Below are 17357 nucleotides of genomic sequence, written 5' to 3'. Positions count from 1 at the left end.
ATACTGCAGTACAGTTCTGTGCAGGAATCCCTGTGAGACAGGATGTCACTCAGCATCTCCCAAGAGCCTGAGGTGAGCCAGGCAGGCAGGCAGGGCCTCCTGTTCTGTCCTCCACCAGCACATTAACCCAGCCCCTGGGGAGTATGGGAAACAGCATCCCTTTCTAATGGACTAGATTTCTATTAATTTATTTAAGGCAATTAACATGTTAGTTCTCAGGCCAAAGGATTTGTAAAACATTACACCAAAAGAAAAAAAAACAAGCAGTCAAAACCACCCACTTAACACACCCCAGCCCTGTCACCTGGGTGTGTGACTGTCCCCCAGGAAGAGGCAGGTCCTAGGAGCAAGGCTTTCCATCCTTGGGTCACTAGTCCACCTGGGGCCGTGCCAGAGTGGGTGGCATAGACTTGGGACAGTGAGGTCTACACACTGTCTACAGCAGATCTGAGGCACGGAGGGAGCCGTGCAGCCCTGGCCAGGACTGAGCATGGCGTCTGAATAAGTTAAATAACAAAGCCTTAAAATCACTAGCGGCAGCATTACTGCACCCCCTCCAGAGGTGGGCAGCAACCAAAATGTAGTGCTGAGAATAAAGAGGTGACCCCGCCCCTACTCACCCACAGGAGGAATACAAAGGAATCAGTTGCTGTTCTAAGGGACAAAGGACTTATCTTCCTCTAAGGCATTAAGGTAAGCTGAGTCCCAGAGTTTGAGTCTTTAAGGGCTCAGTCTGGGCAAAACTGTCAGCTCTGTGGGTCCCCCTCCACGCTGGTCAGAGCCTGGGTTGGCTTGGGAGGTTCTGGCAGAGAGTGGGAGCTGAGGCTTGGGTGGGCACCTAGCTGTGAGAGGCTGGCAGGGCCACCCGACCCAGGGAAGAGGCAGTGTTGCCAGTCACAGCTCTCCAGTGTCGACTGCGCCGTGTCAGGCCTTCAATGGCGCGGTTCAGCGGCTCATGCAGTTCTGGACATCCACGAAGCCCAGGCGTTGCCTGCGTTTCCTCTGCTCCGTCATCTAGGGTTAACCAGAGGCCAGGAGGGCAGGTCAGGCTGCCCAGTGGAGGGGCTGGTGCCCACCCTCCCCCTGTGGACCCAGCTGCCTTTCAGCACTGGCGGCAGGCCAGGGCCCCCCCAGGGTGCAGTGAAGATGTCAGCCCCAAACCCTTGTCCTCAATTAGCCTGTCACAACCCCCTGATTGGGTGCAGCTGGGAAAGCACCCCGCCTAAAAGAGGGGCTGCCTGATCTCATTTAGTCACTGCCAGATGGAGAAGGCTGCTCTGAGCAAGAGGGGATCTTGAGGCCTTAACCTCCCCCATCACCAGTGAACGCCTCGGGGGGACTCACTGCAGCTGCCAGGAGCAAGAGTACACCTGCCCCAAGCTTCCACTCAGCCGCATCTTTCAGGGGCGCACAGATACGGGCTGCCACCCCCAAGCTAGCTTTCCATGGAGGGAAGAGAGTGTTTGGAACCTGTCTTCCACCCCAGACCCAAGAAGGGGCAGGAGGAGCATGAAGGCCCCAACACCCTCTCCCTCCTGCCCTATGGCAGGCTGGGCTGTGACTGCTCAGTGACAGCCCTTGAGGCTGCGCAGGGTGGAACCAGGATAGGGCCGGGATGCCCACCTGCTCCTTGAGCTCGTTGAGCTGGGCAGTGAGGTGGGACACCAGCTTCATGGTGGAGTTGAGCTTGTCCTGAAGAATCCGGATCTCATTCTGCTCTCCTTCCCCTTCGTTGCTCACCAGGGACATGGCCCTCATCCGGGGGAACCAGTCCAGGTTCTTGTTCTGAAAAACACCAGCAGTGGGGTGAGCAGGCTTGGGCCTGGCCTAGGAAGGCCTCATTTGGAAAAGCAGTTGTGGAGGGCGGGGAGGCCTGCAGCCACACCCTTGGCAAAATGACTCCCCAGGGATGTGTCATGGGAAAATCTGAATTGACCCAGGTCCTCCCCCAGGGCCAGAGTGAGCTGGCAGCAAACTGTCTGTGGGCATTAAGGCCGCAGCACTGTGACAGCCTGACTTCCGTTAGACAGCCTCAGATCTCCCACTAGTATCAGCACCATCTGTTTACTGAACACCCTGCAAGACGTGGAGGGAAGGCCTCTGCACCCAGACCCTGAATCTCCTTCCTTCCTTCCTCCCCGCCCCACACACCCCACACCCCACACCCCAGGAAGATGCAAGTCAGACAGATGGCACACTGAGGGAGCGGGGGCTCTGCTGAGGACGGCTGGCGCCTGATACATGAGGCAGAGCCGTGTTTCCCAGGACAGAGGCAGAGCAGGAGGGGCACCAAGCAGCTTTCCGGTGCCTGTTGCAAGCTGTGAATTCCCAGCTCAACAGATACACCTGTACTCAAAGATCAGTCCAAAATGCACTTAAGAGACAAATAGAATCCTATCTCCACACCTTTTTTTTTCCTACTAAATAGGTCTTCCCTTTTAGGCTACAATTAATCTGCTGTGCAGTAATTTGGGTTTTTTTTAAAGGTCGGTTTTGGTTTTTTTTAATGGAGGTACCAGGACCTCATGCATCCTGAGCACACACTCTACCACTGAGCTACACCTTCCTCCCGCTGTGCAGTAATTTGAAGGTGCCCTACATCTGATGGAACTGATGGGCTTCCTTTACCCTAAATGCTACAAGACGTTTTTTCCTTGTTCACTGCCTTAACTCCATACTAAATTGGAGTTATATTTGGTTTCTCCTAAGTCTGATAAAGTTTTTCCAGGTGCCAGCCAGGCTTCGGGAAGCTGCCCTCCCTCACCCAGCTAGAAAAGGCCCCTCAGAATGGCCTGCCCCAGGAGGGTGTGCTCTCCTCCCACGCCACCTCACGTTAGGCACCCACAGACCACAGGGCACCACACACATCATTTAGGGCTGACGGGTTTGCTGTGGGCTTCTTCCCAACACCAGAGCCCACACAGAGGAGTGTGAGGCCCTTCTGCAGCACAGGCAGCTGGCAGGGCTCCTGAGTAGCCAAGGGCCGGCTCCAGCTGCTCCTCACTCCCCTGCTGGCCTCTTAACAAGTGTCCACAGCTGTCTCAAGTCACCCGCCCCAGGCCTCCAGGGTCAGCGTGGGCAGATGTGGCCTCCCCCCACCGGGGCCCACACCTTGATCATCTGGGCCACGTAGCTCTCAGGCCCCGTGTAGTCCGTCTTGTTTTTCACGCGGACCAGCACGATGAAGTACAGGTAGTTCCACATGTTGTGCTCGAACTTGATGTGTTCCTCAAATGACACCGTCTTGTTGTCAAACTTGTCCCTCTCCAGACCTGATAAGGCAGAGGGTAAGGCTGAACCCACCGGCCTCCAAGAGCCACTATGGGGCCACCTGGTGGGGTGGACATCACCTCTTGATGGAGTGGGGACATCTGTACTAGGGCTGAAAGTCCTGGTGAACGCAGGCAACAGCCCATCAGGGCTATTTAGGTCACTTCTATTTAAAGCACCAGCCACTCGGCCGCACAGCACCCGCCCTGCCATGGCAGTGGCGAGGACTAGCAGAGCAGACGCCGGAATTCCACGGCCCGGGGCAGCAGGGCTAGCTGGATAAGGGATCTGTCCCAGGTGCTGCCTGCTCCTCCACCTGCAGTGGCTGGTGAGGGGACTAGCACTTCACAGCAGGGGGATAAAGCCCTGGACTGAGACCAGAGGTTTGAGGCCACTGGCAGGACTTGTTTCCTCATCTGAACCCCAGAGAATTTAAAGGAATGGTTTTTGAGGCCCTTTCCTGAACCTTTCCATGACTCCGAGTTCAGGCAGGGTCCTGTTCCCCCAAATTCTGGGATGAGCAAACAGCCACCAAGCCCTCAACTCCAGGGCAGGGCTCCCCAGTGGCCACAGGAACCCGGGAAGGGCCCAACTGAGGCTGCCATGGGCCCAGATGAGAGCCTGATCCACAGGCTGCCCCAGCCTGGCCGCAGCCTCCACGGGCAGGAACCCGGCCTCACCACAGATGAAGCACGTTGTCTTGAGAATTTCCTCCTTCTTCTGCTTCTCACTGCGCAGGTCAGCAAAGGTATCAATGATCACCCCAAAGATGAGGTTCAGCACAATGATGATGACAATGAAGAAGAACAGGAGGTCGTAGACCACACGGGCCGGGAAGAGAGACTCCTGCAGGGGGAAGCAGCAAGGCCAGGCAGGCAGGACTCAGAGCCCAGCCCCCAGCAGAAGGAAATGAGGGCCTCTGGCTCCCAGGGCCCTGAAGATGGCAGAGTGGACCCAGAATCACTCCATGGAGAATCACAACCAGTGCCCTGAGTGTGGATTAGAACACAGTAGCCGGGACAAAGACCTCGAGGAGTCTGGCGTGGGGAGCTAGGCCTAGGGGCTAGGCTTGTGCCCACCTTTAACTTTGGGTTGGGGAAGAGCGGCTCTGAACTCCCCTGCCTGCCCTCAGGACACCTTGTCTCACTCATTCTAGAAACCCTCTGTCGGGCCAGGGAGAAACTTCTCACCCCTGTGCCACTGGGGACAGGCTGACATTCTGGGAATGCTGGGCTGAGTCAAATCCTGAGGTCTCCTCATGAAGCCACTCAGCTTCCCCATCCTGCCGCCCCAGGCATGGGCTGGGCCTCTGCCTCAAGGATGAAGCTCATGTGGCCGGGGACCCACCCGCTGTCTGACTCACACCTTCCCCAGTCCGAGAAAGCTCGGCGCCAAGGTCTTTCCTTAGAGCATCTACAGTGAGCTGGTGGGGATGCCTGTGCTGACGGGTGGGGACAGCTCAGCTACGTCACTGCATGGAAGTGGGGAGGACAGTGGGGCAAAGAGGGTGCAAATGTGTCAGGACTTGCGATCCTGCAGATCAAGGGAGGCCAAGCCACTCGAACTGGCTGTGACCTGAGAGCAGAGCCCTCACAGTTGCTGACCCGAACAGGCCAGGCCACGTGGACTGGGGAGGCGGGCAGGGGGCACTCACATCTTTGGAAGGTTTGCGGAGAATGTCGCCCACGCCGCCCCCATTGCGCAGCCCGTGGTTCATGACGGTGACGATGCACATGAGCAGAGTGTCACAGGCCCGCTCCGTGCTGTCCAGCTCCTTATCTTCTGTGAGCGGAGCACATACTCATACCTGGGCCAGGCCACCCGCCTCCACCCACTGCACCTGGATTCCCGAGACACATTGCTCTCACCTTCCAGGACCTCAGGCACTGAGACCCCTGAGACACAGTTCATGTTGTTACCACTGCACGTGTCCACAAACGTGGCAGCTCCATGTGGCATCCCCAGGGGGCTGGCTGGAGGGGACAGGGATGAGGTCAACAGCAGGTCCCAATGCCTGGCCTTATCCCCCGGTTCTGTCCCCAGTATCACATCCTCCAGGAAGCCTGCCCTGATCCTACCAGCTCCTCACTCTGGCTAGAAGTGAAGGGTCTTCATGTACCTGTCCCCGCTGGGCTGTGCTCTAAGGGCAAGGAAAGGGGTCTGCACCCCCAGCCCTGACACATAGGCAGCCCCACGAATACTGTTTAACATGAACGACAGAGGCTACAAGCAAGAGCAACCCAAGGTTCTCCTACGCCTTCAGTTTGTCTCAGGGAAGAGGGAGGCAGATTGGCGTAAGCTAGACCCTATCCCCGACCCAGAACACAAAAGGAGAAACTGAGGCAGTGGCCTGGGGCAATAAGCACTCCCAGGTCCTGGGCCTGATGCTGGCTGCTTGTGCAGGTCCCCTCATCCCCACACACCCGCCTGGGAGAGGTACCCCCCCGACCTCTGGAGTGGTTGCCAGGCAGCCGGTCAACCTCAAGGATGAAGTCATCCTTGAGGAAGAGGAAGCCGACGATGGAGAAGAGGTAGACCAGGATGAGGGCCAGCAGGGCAGTCAGCAGGATGGAGCGGCCATTGCGGGTCACACTCTTGATGACGTTGAACAGCGTCTCCTCACGGTAGATGAGGTCAAAGAGCTGCAGGGCAGAGACAGGGACCCAGCTGGACCCAAGGGCTGCCCGCCTCCCAGTGGTTTCCACAGCCTCCTCCAGCAGGGTCTGCACGTAGGCAGGCGGAACCAGGCCAACGGGGAGGCTTCTGGGAGGAGCCTGGAGTTCTAAGGCCGAGGAAAGGGAGGGGCCCAGGGGAAGGCGTGAGGGTGGAACAGGCAGCAAATACCACAGGTGGAGGGAGAAGGCCAGCTCCTGCGGTGCACCTGCTATGTGCCAGGACACACGCTACACGACTGTTGCGTGTTAACTCACTTTACCTTCACAGTTTATTCTAGAGGGTACGTGCTATTGATTATTCGCATTTTACAGATGGTGAAACTGAGGCATGGGCAGTTAAGTAACTTGCCCAGTGTTACACAGCTATTAGGGGCCACATCCAGGATGCAAACCCAGGTGGTCTGGCTCCAGAGTCCAGGCTTGAACCACCACCATCCAGGGGAGGTGGGTCCAATAGGGGCCAGGAGTAGCCAGGTTGGGATCCAGTGGAGGAAGACACTGGAAATCCATTCCTCCCAGCCCAGCAGCAAGAGAACTGGACTGAAACTGGTGATGGGGAACTGCCAGCAACCAGCAGGAATCCCCAACTTCCCCTGCACCCCTGCCCAGCACCCCCTACCCCCGCCCAGGGGCCTTACCAGGATGCTGTAGAAGAGCTCGTGGGCAAAGAGGCCCAGGACGCTAGTCAGGATGTAGCCCACGTGGTAGAGGAACTCCATGTCCATGACCATGGCCTTATAGCCTCGGATGAAGGTGCCACGGTTGCCCACGAAGCTCACCACAAACACGATCTTGTTGGTCAGCTGGAGGCAAGTGTAGGGCATGGTGTTCAGTGCCCTACCACCCACCCTGAATCCCCACCCCTGTTGTCATGCCCACCCGGTGCCCAGAGTAGAGGACATGACCAGTGGAGTAGATCTGAGTCAGCCCTGCTCAGCCTGGCAGACACAGCATTAATGAAAATGCTTCCAGAAATTCATTTGGGCTCCTGGGACTAGAATAGACAATTCCTTTGGGTCCCCTGCTCCAGGAAGAAAGTGAGACGCAGCTAAAGGAGGATGGGTCAGAGAAGATCACCCTTGGCTTTTATGGTGACTGAGTACGTTAGAAACGGTGCCCCCCATCTTGCTCAAAGCACAGTTTCCTGCCAGAACACACAAATCTTTGACATCTTCAACGTGCCTTTGGGCGGTGCACAGCTAACACCATGTACACAGCAGCCCTGAAGCTGCTGCTCCAAAGTGAGTCCTGGCTGGCCCTGAGTGCCCGCTGCCCCTCATCGCCCAGGAGGATGGAGGAGCCATGGAGTGGTCCCCACCTGGGGTCTATAATGAGCTTGGGATCCCAACACAGGGATGAGGGGGATGGGGCAGCATAGTGGCCAGTGTGAGGCAGCAGGCCAGCTTCAGGTCCGACTGCAGGTGAGCGTGAGGGTTTGGGGTGGGGTCCCTCCGGCACTCACATTGAGGGCACCCAGAATGTTGAGTGTGGGCCCAATGCCCAGGTAGTAGATGGAGCGCAGGATGAGCGCCACAATGAGGGGGCGGATGCTGTAGCGCTTGGTGAACAGGGCCGCGATGGAGAAGCAGATAAGGATCCAGAACAGCAGCGAGATGAGCGGGGAGCCCAGCACACCTAGGGGCCGGGGAGCAGGGGTGAGTGCGGCTTGCTCAAGCCCATGGCCCCTGCAGATCCCAGAAGCCACCCCTTCTGGAAGCTTTCCCTGTAAATTCCTGGTCACCTGGCTTTAGGGCCTGGCCCATCACACCTTCATCTCTAGGCTTAAGGTATGAGGCCCTCTCCAGCTGCTGCTACCATAACTGGTCTCTGTCTCCAGAGATCAAAGACCCTGTCTGCCCCACTGGACTGCCTGTGTCTCCCCACGATGGGGTGCAGAAACCAGAGAGCAGTGCAGGGGGTGCCTCTCCTCACTCTATCTGTTTCCCCAGAGCCTGGCTGACCCCCAGGCTCTGCCCAAACTGAAAGAGTGGACACAGAGAGCTCAGGGCCCCTGCTTGCCAGCCCTGTGTCCTCACCTGTGGACGCGCCCTCCACGTAAGGGTAGAAGAAAGCAATGATAATGTTGATAAAAACTGCCAGGTTGAAGGAGATGCTGCCCCACAGGGTCATGCGGCGGGAGAACCAGTAGATGAGTGGCATGCCTGGGGGAGAAAGGGACAGGTCCCTGATTAATACCGTCTGCCCACCTGACTCGGGGCCCCACTGCCAGCACAAGCTCCAGGCCCCACTTCAGGAAGAATGTGTGATCGGAGCCATCCTTGGGATGGAGTCCCCACCAGCAGGAGAGGGAGGCATCAAGGGCCATCCACAAGCAGCTCCCAGCCCCGCCCGCCTGCGTGCTGGGGTCCTCACTGCGGAGCTTGCGCTGCCACTCCATCTCGTTGTGCAGGAAGGACGACTGGTCGAAGAAGTCGCTCACTTTGCTGCCCTGCTCGTCCTGCTCTGTGGTGGTGAAGAGCCGGTGCTTGGTCTCCTCCGTCAGGAACTGGCAGATGCCGGGCACCGGGAACACGATCTGCTCCATGCTGCGATCCTGCCGCACGATCTGGACGCACACAGGTGCGTAGTCACAGTTGAGCCTTGACTACCGAGGGCCAAGCCCAGAGCCCTCATCACTGTTAAGTGCCCTTAGCCCCACACCTCGATCTGGGACGTGTGGTTCTCATAGTAGGCCAGGGGATCCTCCTCCTCCTCCTGTGCAGGCACGGAGGACTTGAGCATCTGTGACAGCTGCTTGTTGTTGAGGCTGAGCTGGGGGCGAGGGGATGCTGAGGTCAGGTCTGGCAGCCCCACACCACTAGGCCTGCCATCTGAGCCTCACCTGCCAGGTCTGAGTCCAACTCTGATCAGATCTAGCCCAGCCCAGACCAACAAAAACCCAACCCCAAAGAGGGAGACAGTCCTACAGGGCAGTCAACACCCTGCACAGTCCTGCTCAGGGGCACCCTAGTTCCTGCTCCAGGCTTCCAGACCTGCTCCAGGCTTCCAGACCTGCCCCAGACCCACAAAGCAACCTTGCTCACACTCCTAAGTCCCGGTTACATCCCTGGCCACTAGTCGGTCTCCCAACGGTCCTGAGCCCCACTCCCCAAGTCTAACCAGGCTTTTTACTCAGGTGCAAACCAAGCCCTTGGGCCACAGGTCCTCCCTGAGTTCCTAGACCCGCCCCCAGCCTCATCCCAGATTCCAGCCAGGCTGTGAGGTCTCAGCTCCACCCTCAGCCCCACCTCGGGTCATAGCCCAGCCCTCAATTCCTAGCCTCACCCAGATGCTATCCCATCCCATCTCCCGCCCAGCCCCGCCCCATTCTCAGCCTTAGCCACGCCCCACACCCCAGCCCATCCTCCGTCCTCCTGGCCCCCACCATGGAAGAGATGCCCTCAGCCTCCTCCTCTTGGATGCGCTTCACCGGTTTCAGCAGATGCTGCAGCTGTTTGTTGTGCCTGGAGAGCTGAGTGAGGGCAGCGCAGTCAGGGGGGCGTGGTCGCTGGTCGGGGAATGACTGCCGGGGCGGGGCCACGGGGCGGGGCCAGTACCTGCAGCGCCAGGATGTAGATATTGTGACCCACTTCACGTGGGCTCACGTCCGAGTTCTCACGCTCCTCCTCCTGCAGGTAGGCCTTCTTGATGACGTCCACCTGGCGGGGCAGTGCATGCTCGAATGCCTTCTTCCCGCGACATAGTGCGGGCTGGGCCCCAATCCCCATCCGCACATACCCGACCCAGTCCGCCTCCCCACCTAACCCTCTCCACCTGACCACCAGCCCAGTCTCACCAGCTCCTGGGGCCGCAGGCTGATGAGGATGCGCTCAGCGTTTTCACTGTCGTGCCGGCTCTCCATCAGTGCCAGGAGCAGCTTGGAGGCGTTGTCCTGAGTTGAGGGGACAGGCCACAGTCTAAGGGGCCCTATCACCCACTCCACTGACTACTCCAAAACAGCCTTGGCCCTCAAGTCCCATGGCCCTCCCATTCCCCACTGACCCCCGGGGCTGGCTGAGAGGGGTCCTGCATATCCAGCCCACTCACAGGCCGCCTTCCCTGACCCTGTGGCCAACACACTCATGCCCCAGATAGCAGTCACGTACACAGGAGGCCCCCGGATAAACTCAGAACATGTGTGCTTCTACAGCAAGTGTACATCCTGCACGTTAGCTCACAGGTGCACTTGTGCACACATGTAAACATGCACATTAACACCTGCGCACATCACACACGCTTGCACATGCCTGCACCACACACACACTCAACACACAGCACACAAACATCCATGCACGTTCACACGGGCTGCCACGGGCCCCACCTTGAGCTGCAGCACCAGATCCATGCGATACTTGCACAACGGACTGATGTCGTTGAGAATCAGCGCAGTGATGATATCTATGCCATTGGACTCGTGTGTGACGATGCAGGTCTAGCGGGAGGCAGGGGTGGGGGGCACCAGGCCCAGGCCCCTCAGAATCATGGCAGCTCCAGAGGCCTCCGTCCTCCCACACGTCCACGCGGCCATGTACCGCCCTGACAGCTCACCTGGTTCTCATGGCAGGGGCCCTGGCAGTACTCTGTCAGGGTCTCCAGGGTCTGGATGACGAGGCCCACGTTGTCCTCGTTGATGTAGAGCCCCAGCAGCCCCAGGCCGCCCGTGGTGCTGCCGCACATGATATCCAGGAACTGCAGCGTCTCACACACCAGGTTGTAGTTGGTCTTGTTGTTCTGGCAGCGCAGGAAGTTCTGCGGAGCACAGGAGGGGGCGGCTGCAGCAGGGAGGGGGCAGGGGCCCACTAGGGGACAGCGATTCTGTGGGCTGCAGGGCTTGGGGGGATCGGCGTGCCACTGGCCGGCAGGGGCCAAAGTGGGGTTGGGGCAAGGCAGGGCGAGGTGGGCTCGGCTGTGGTCGGCAGGGGCGGGCAGGGCGGCGGGGCGGGGCCACTCACCTGCAGGTCCCGGTTGTGGTTCTCACACAGCAGCTGCAGGAAGCGCAGGATGGGCTGCATGATGAGCACGGATGTCCCCATCTCGTTACTCTGCACGCGTTCGCTCACCTCGTGCCCCCGACGCAGGCTGGGGCCCAGCGAATAGCGGGATGAGGAGCCAGGCATTGAGAAGGAGGCCACGCGGCCTGTGGGACAAGGTCTAGTGAGGCTGGGAAAGGCCTGTGTTCCCATCCTGTCCCCTGCCCACACACCTTGCCTGATACCCCAAGCCCTCATTCCTGGGGCCCCGTGACCCCCCTTCACCTTGTACCCTCTGACCCCACTCGGCACCCCCACCTTGTAACCCATGCCCCCATCCGCACCCCTGACCTTTGGCTGTGGGGTCTGCCGGCTCCCGGTCCTCACGCGGCTGACTACCCAAGTCATTCATGTTGACAGCCACTGTGGACTTGGTCTCCTGCTGAGCCCGCTTCATGCGGTCATGCAGCACCTTGAAGAAGCGCTCTGACTTCTTGTCGCTGGTCATCAGGTTGTAGAAGGATTTCTGGGGGCAGACCGTGAGATGGGGGCAGCCTCAGCATTGGGCATGGCTCTCAGCAGCCCTTGGGGAAGCCCCTGGGCACTCCATCCTGTACTACAGGGACAAGGATGGGACACAGATGGGCCCCCAGATGTGCCCAAACCAGACTGAGGTGGGAGAAACAGAGGCATCCCTGTGCCCTGCGATTAAGGGTGGTGTGAGGGGTGGTCTGGACCATCAGTGCTGGAGGAGGAAGGGTCAGTAACTGCGATGCTGGAGGCCTGCACTAGCTTCCTCACTACCTTCTGTATCTGCCCTTGGCCTTATATCTGTTCCCCACACAGCAGCCAGACACGTCCCTTTGAAATTTAAGTCATGTCTCTTCTCTGCTGAAAACCCTGCAGTGGCCCCATCTTCCCCAGAGGAAGGCCAGGCCTCACAGTGCCCATGAGGCCACGTGAGGGCCTGCCCCCTCTGACCTCAGCACCTACTACTCACCCCACCTCTGCCCTGCCAGCCACAGCAGCCACTTCCCCCTCACAGCATTTTGCTGCCTGCTCTGTCTGCCCCGGGTGCTCTGCCCCACTTTGCCACATGCTCACCTCCAAGTTTTTATTCAAATGTCTCCCTCTCAGGGGCCTTCCCCGATCACTCCAAAATACCCCCCTGCCCCAGCACTCCCGAAGCCCCCTGCCTGAATTATCACTGTCCAGCATATTCTCTGTATTATGTAGGGAGTACGATTAGGGACCATGGCCCCCACTAGGATATAAGTACCAAGAAACCGTGCATTTTGCCCCTTGTTCACTGCTGCCTCCTTAGCACCTAGAGCGCTACCGGGCACACAGAAGGCACTCAATGTAGACTTATCGAGTTAATGAATGAATGAATGGAGAGAAGAGAATCAGAGGGCTTTTGGAGAAGGCAGGCTTTTAGTTGGGTACCAAAGGCTGAGGAGGATGCGGTAGAGGAAGGAAGGAGGCCCGAAGAGGGGCTGAGAGGCAAGAATGGTTGACAGAATGAGGGGGCAGAATGTGGGAGACAGGCTAAGGCCTGGCTGCAGCAGGGCGGGGGTGTAGGGAAAGAAAAGGGCCACATGACACAAGGGGCAGATACAGGAGGCAGAGCCGCCCCAGAGTAGCTGGACTTCTGCTGGCCACCAGCACCCAGCCCTGCAGCCCAGCCCCTGGCTCACTGTCCCCCATCCTGAGTTGGAAGCCCCACCCAGGAGGTGAGCCCCTCAGCACTCCCACCACTCCACACCTGAATCTCCGTGTTGCCACCGTCCAGCAGGTGGATGGCCAGGCCAATGCTCTCCTGGAAGATCTTCTCATTCTTGGTGCTGGTGATGAGGTCGCACACCAGCTTGGTAGCCCCCTCCTTGTCCAGCCGGCACTGGGTAGCCGCAATTGCTGACCAGTCTTGGTCCAGGCCTGGAGTGGCAAACTCACTTAAGGGGGAGCTGATGACAGAGTGGCAGGGAGTGGCAAGGAGTGGAAGGGAGGGCCCAGGGCAATCAGGCTGCCCAGGGGCACAGCAGGGGAAATGCGGTACTGACCAGTGCCCATGGGGTCGGGAAGGTCCGCCCGAGAGCTGGACTTCCGGTTCTGGAGGTAGTTTTGTAGCAGCATCTTGCGCAGCTGGTTGCCCTGCGGGGAGGGGAGCGAGGCCCACAGTAGCATGTTTCCCCGTTGAACCCTCAGCCAGCAGTCCTGGCCCTGAGCCCCTGGAGCTCGTGGCTGGGCCCGCCCGCCTTCCAGCCCCGCCCAGCACTCACCCGGTCCCCGTACTTGGTCTTCTTGAGCAGCATCTGCTGCAGCGTCCTGAGCACCTTGACGCAGAGCTTCTCCTCCGACTCCATGAGGTCCTTGGTGTGCTGGATCAGCCTGGCCGGCAGAGAAGGAGGACATACTCAGGGCAGCCCCCACAGCCTCCCTCCAGCCACTGTCCCCAACCCCAGCCCTCTGACCCTAAGGGCTGTCTGGTTACCACCAGGCCCTTCCCTGTCCTGGGCCACTGCACCACTGCCCACCCCAACGCCCAGCCCAGCATCCCACTCACTTGGACAGGAAGCCCCCACTCTCACACCGCTGGTAGGCCTCACTGCCCTCCAGGAAGAGCAGCTCGGGCCAGTGTAGGACATCCACCAGTACGGACAGCTCGGCCTGCACCAGGGGCTTCAGCCGTTCCTCCAGGGCAGTGATGATGTCCTGGGGTGGGCAGGGGTGGGCAGGGGTGGGCCGGGCCACCCCCACCCAAGAGATGACCACGCATGACCACCATTCCCCAATCCCCAACACCAAAGGGCCCCACGGATTGGCCTGTACCCCACCATCTGAGGGAGCCTGGGCCCACAGAGCCACCATGAACAGAGCATATGACATCTATCTGCTCAGAGCCCCTGTCTGGGAGCCACACACTTGGCTCTTTTCCCAGCCTCTCCTCTAGCTCTGTGTGACCTTGGGCAATCCCCTTGCCCTCTCTGGGCCTTGATATCCGGCCACATGGGGATCATAACCCACCACATCCCCTCTACAGGCAAACAAAACAGTGGACAGAAGTGTGTTTCAGAAACAGGAAGGTGCTGTCCGTGGTGAGGGGAGTCCTGACACCCTTCATGAGCACCAACCCTGGAATGGGGTCCCTCAGTCCCCTGCCCCTAGCAGCCCCCAGGAGGAGACAAGCCGACTAGCCCCTTCCTGGCAAGAGTGGGCAGCACAGAAGGGACACTCCCCAAGAACAGGCCCTTCCAAAGCAGCTCCCAGGCCGCCCCATACCCACCTGCAGCTTCTCGATGATGTTCTTGTAGTCCCACTGGTTGGCGGTGGGAGTGACGCGGGGGAAGGCCCTCGTGGCTGCCTTGTAGCTGGAAGCGTTCCGCTGGGCAGCAGCCACACAGCTGGCACCACTACTGAGCAGTGAGCTGATGTGGGCATCCAGGTCCATGGGCAGCAAGATGGCCCGGCCCTTGGCTGGGGGGAGAGGGGACAGGGTGCTGGAGGGCTGGTGTGGGGTGGGGGGTCTGCCAGCCAGAGGGGCAAAGTTCAGAGCTGTCGCACTGGGGGACAGGATGAACTCGACCGAGGGCCTGGGGTGCAGGAGCCACGACCCAGGCCCCCGCTTGGACTGAAGTGCCCTCTTCCCTTTTTTGGGTAACAGGAGGGAGTTTCTGCCTCTATAATTCTACCCTGGCTCTACTCTGACCCCTCCCCGACCTCTCTCCCCTTAGCTAACTCTCCCTAACAATCTACAGGCCTCCTTCCTGCCTGAGACCATTTGCAAGCATAAGAAACTCTGGCTGGGGGATGTCACCCAGCACTCTCCTCTAGGGAACTGACTCAGAGTAGATAGCTTCTCTCAACTGCTAAGATGCTAGTTAGACACCAAGAAGGACTTACTGAGAACCACCTAGGAACAGATGACAGGTGAGCCTAGGGATAAGGTGTTTACTGGAAGGGCAGCATCCCTGTGGCGAAGGGAGGGGAGGGGTGGTTGGAGCTGGCCAGTGCCCCTGGCACACTCACCCACCATGGCGAGGGTCCGGATGCAGGCTTCCACGGAGCCCTTGTGCTGCTGCTGCAGCCACGGACACTCAAGCAGCCGCGTGGTGGACTGCAGCAGCTGCACCACGATCGTCTGGTGTGTCTGTAAGAGGCAACACACCTGCTGCTACAGCCTGGCCCACCTTCCACCCTGGACAGCCCCAGACCAAGTGATCAGGGCCCACTGAGTATGCGCATGGGTGGAGGTTCAGGACCTACCATGTGCCTTTGTCCCAGTTGGAAAAAGGCACCACCCCCCTTGCCTCTCAGCAGTGCACAACCTGCCCAACTGTACACGGCAGCTCTGTGAGAACACCCCAAGGTCCAGGCCTGGGGCTTATAGCCCATTGCTGACCCTTTTCTTCCTTTTAAAAATGTTAAATAAATTAATATTGTATAAAGGGGATATATTTACATGGTTCAAAAACCAAAAGGTTATAAGAAGGAATGCTTTGAGAAGTCCTGTCCCAAAACTTGACTCCATCGCCCTCATTCTCCCATGCTCTGCCCTGGGGCTGGTAAGAGGTTGGGAAAACTGATACAAATCACCAGAGTCCCATAGTTCCAAAGGGCCTCAGGGCCCAAACACATGTGTGTCAAAATAAACCCATCCTTGCTGGGAGAACAGGACCCAATGTTTTTTAGCCACTCTCAGACGCACCACTCCATCCTCAGTCCTTCTACCTACACGCAGCCCTTATGTTGGTTTCTTGTGAGTCCTTCCAATGCTTCTTTATGAATTAGGTGGGGTAGCAGGCTCTTCCTCAAGGGAACCTGAGTCTCTTTCATTCAGGGGGCTCTGAGGCTATGACCTGCCTCAAGTCTGAGAATCTGGGGACTTACTGAGGGGCTGTGACTCTTTCAGTGATTCAAGGCAAACTTCAGTTCACTAGCCTAGAGCTCTTCTGCTTCTACAGACGAGCAGACTTAAGGCTGTCTACCTACGTCAGTTCAAGGGACACCATGACCAAGTAGCCGACATCAAAGATTCTGTGCATCAGATTATCCTGATAACTGCTTGCGCTCTGCTGTCCACTGCGGTAAGCATCACATCTTATCATTGATGTGTAGGAGCTGCCAAGTGTCCCTGCCACCCCGGGACCCATTATAGCAAATGAATTTAGGAAGCCCTGATCTATGGCATGGTTCCCACTGTACTTACTGACCTACAGAAACTGTGAGAGGATAAATGTTTGTTTTAAACTACTAGATTTGGGGGTAATTTGTTACTCAGTATCGATAACTAATACACGTGTATATCTTTCTGCTATACCTCTATGCACTAAAAGCAAATAGGAATATATGTGTGTATATATATTCTGATTTCCCTCCCTACTTCTCCTTGCACAAAAGCTACTAGCAGCAGGAGCTCACCTGCAGGGAGGTGCTATTCTCAGAGAACGGGGAGCTGAAGAAGGCACTGATGGTATCCAGCACGACGGTCAGCACGTACTTCTCCAGGGTGGGGTCAGCCAGGCGCTTCTCACGCTTACTACAGACCTGGGGTAGGAGAGACAGATGCCTGGGGGCGTCCAACACCTGGGGGCCCTCCACTTCCACCCACGGGAAGGCCACCACCCCCTACCCCACCAGTCTGCCTGCAGGTCCACAGCCCCCTGGGGACAGACCCGAGCCATGTCCAGGGTGAAGTTCTCAAAGAGTGTCCAGATGTGGTTACTGGTGTAGATCTCCTTCATCTCCACCTCCGTGTCCACATAGCAGTGGTTCACAAAGTTCACGTAGGCCATTTTCACCTGGGCAGGTGGGGCCGGGAGGTCAAGGGCACAAGCAGGGTGCCCACCCAGGCTCTCCCCTTCTCTGCCCTTCACCGATTCCTCCTGGCCTTCCCCCTGCTCCAATACCCATGTCCCCACCATCTCCCTCGCCTCCCAATCCCTGTCCACCTCCCCCGCTTTCCTCACCTCCCTCCTCCTGCCCCACTGTGCAGGGCTGAGTGGCTGCCTCGGCCCGCTTGACCATCCCCTCACCCCTGCAGCTTCCCCCACCCTCCAGCCACCTTCCCCAGTCCCCAGGGTCCCCACACAGGCCCCACCTCAGTGATGCAGTCTTCATGTGTCACCACAGATACCACATCCTCCAGGGGCAGTAGGGACGTGCACTTGATCTCAGTGTAGACATTCTTGCCCTCCGCACAGGCGGCCAGCAGGTCCACCAGGGAGATGTGGTACATGAGGGGGCTGTGGTCCTCCACACCATCCCGGGCGGCCTTCATCATGTCCAGCAGGTTAGTCAGTGAGGCCTTGTCATTGTAGAACACGACCACGTCGTCACCTGCGTTGGTCAGCTGGTGGTGGGAGGTGGGGCACGCATCAGACCCCCCTTAGTCCAGCTCCACCCATCTGCCCTCCCCAGGGAGAGGCTGGTACCCTGACCCCAG

General features: G+C 58.4%; 1 protein-coding gene across 3 annotated transcripts in view; it reads right to left on the bottom strand.

The window, feature by feature from the left end:
* Window positions 1–172: 172 nt before the first annotated feature.
* Window positions 173–17357, bottom strand: part of ITPR3 (inositol 1,4,5-trisphosphate receptor type 3) — a 64475-nt gene continuing 47290 nt past the window's right edge. Inside the window, exons 31-58 of one of the 3 annotated variants that reach the window (XM_032462841.1) lie at window positions 17013–17264; window positions 16588–16713; window positions 16334–16459; window positions 14942–15062; window positions 14199–14389; window positions 13479–13627; window positions 13195–13303; window positions 12976–13066; window positions 12681–12850; window positions 11267–11441; window positions 10898–11082; window positions 10494–10694; window positions 10267–10377; window positions 9742–9837; window positions 9503–9604; window positions 9331–9417; window positions 8607–8717; window positions 8319–8511; window positions 7982–8107; window positions 7408–7580; window positions 6584–6748; window positions 5720–5912; window positions 5139–5243; window positions 4925–5049; window positions 3951–4116; window positions 3112–3272; window positions 1624–1785; window positions 173–1014 (exon numbers count right to left, since the gene is read on the bottom strand). In XM_032462841.1, the coding sequence (XP_032318732.1) occupies window positions 946–1014; window positions 1624–1785; window positions 3112–3272; window positions 3951–4116; window positions 4925–5049; window positions 5139–5243; window positions 5720–5912; window positions 6584–6748; window positions 7408–7580; window positions 7982–8107; window positions 8319–8511; window positions 8607–8717; window positions 9331–9417; window positions 9503–9604; window positions 9742–9837; window positions 10267–10377; window positions 10494–10694; window positions 10898–11082; window positions 11267–11441; window positions 12681–12850; window positions 12976–13066; window positions 13195–13303; window positions 13479–13627; window positions 14199–14389; window positions 14942–15062; window positions 16334–16459; window positions 16588–16713; window positions 17013–17264 (4041 nt within the window). In that variant the 3' untranslated portion in view covers window positions 173–945. Of the gene's footprint in view, window positions 1015–1623; window positions 1786–3111; window positions 3273–3950; window positions 4117–4924; window positions 5053–5138; window positions 5244–5719; window positions 5913–6583; window positions 6749–7407; window positions 7581–7981; window positions 8108–8318; window positions 8512–8606; window positions 8718–9330; window positions 9418–9502; window positions 9605–9741; window positions 9838–10266; window positions 10378–10493; window positions 10695–10897; window positions 11083–11266; window positions 11442–12680; window positions 12851–12975; window positions 13067–13194; window positions 13304–13478; window positions 13628–14198; window positions 14390–14941; window positions 15063–16333; window positions 16460–16587; window positions 16714–17012; window positions 17265–17357 lie in introns of those variants that run through there. The other 2 variants (XM_032462840.1, XR_004313533.1) reach the window with 2 other exon arrangements.

This window comes from Camelus ferus, chromosome 20 (assembly GCF_009834535.1).
Source record: "Camelus ferus isolate YT-003-E chromosome 20, BCGSAC_Cfer_1.0, whole genome shotgun sequence".
Taxonomy (NCBI): Eukaryota; Metazoa; Chordata; class Mammalia; order Artiodactyla; family Camelidae; genus Camelus; species Camelus ferus.
The sequence above is the reverse complement of the archived record's forward strand: the minus strand, read 5'-3'. Positions and strand labels throughout refer to the sequence as shown.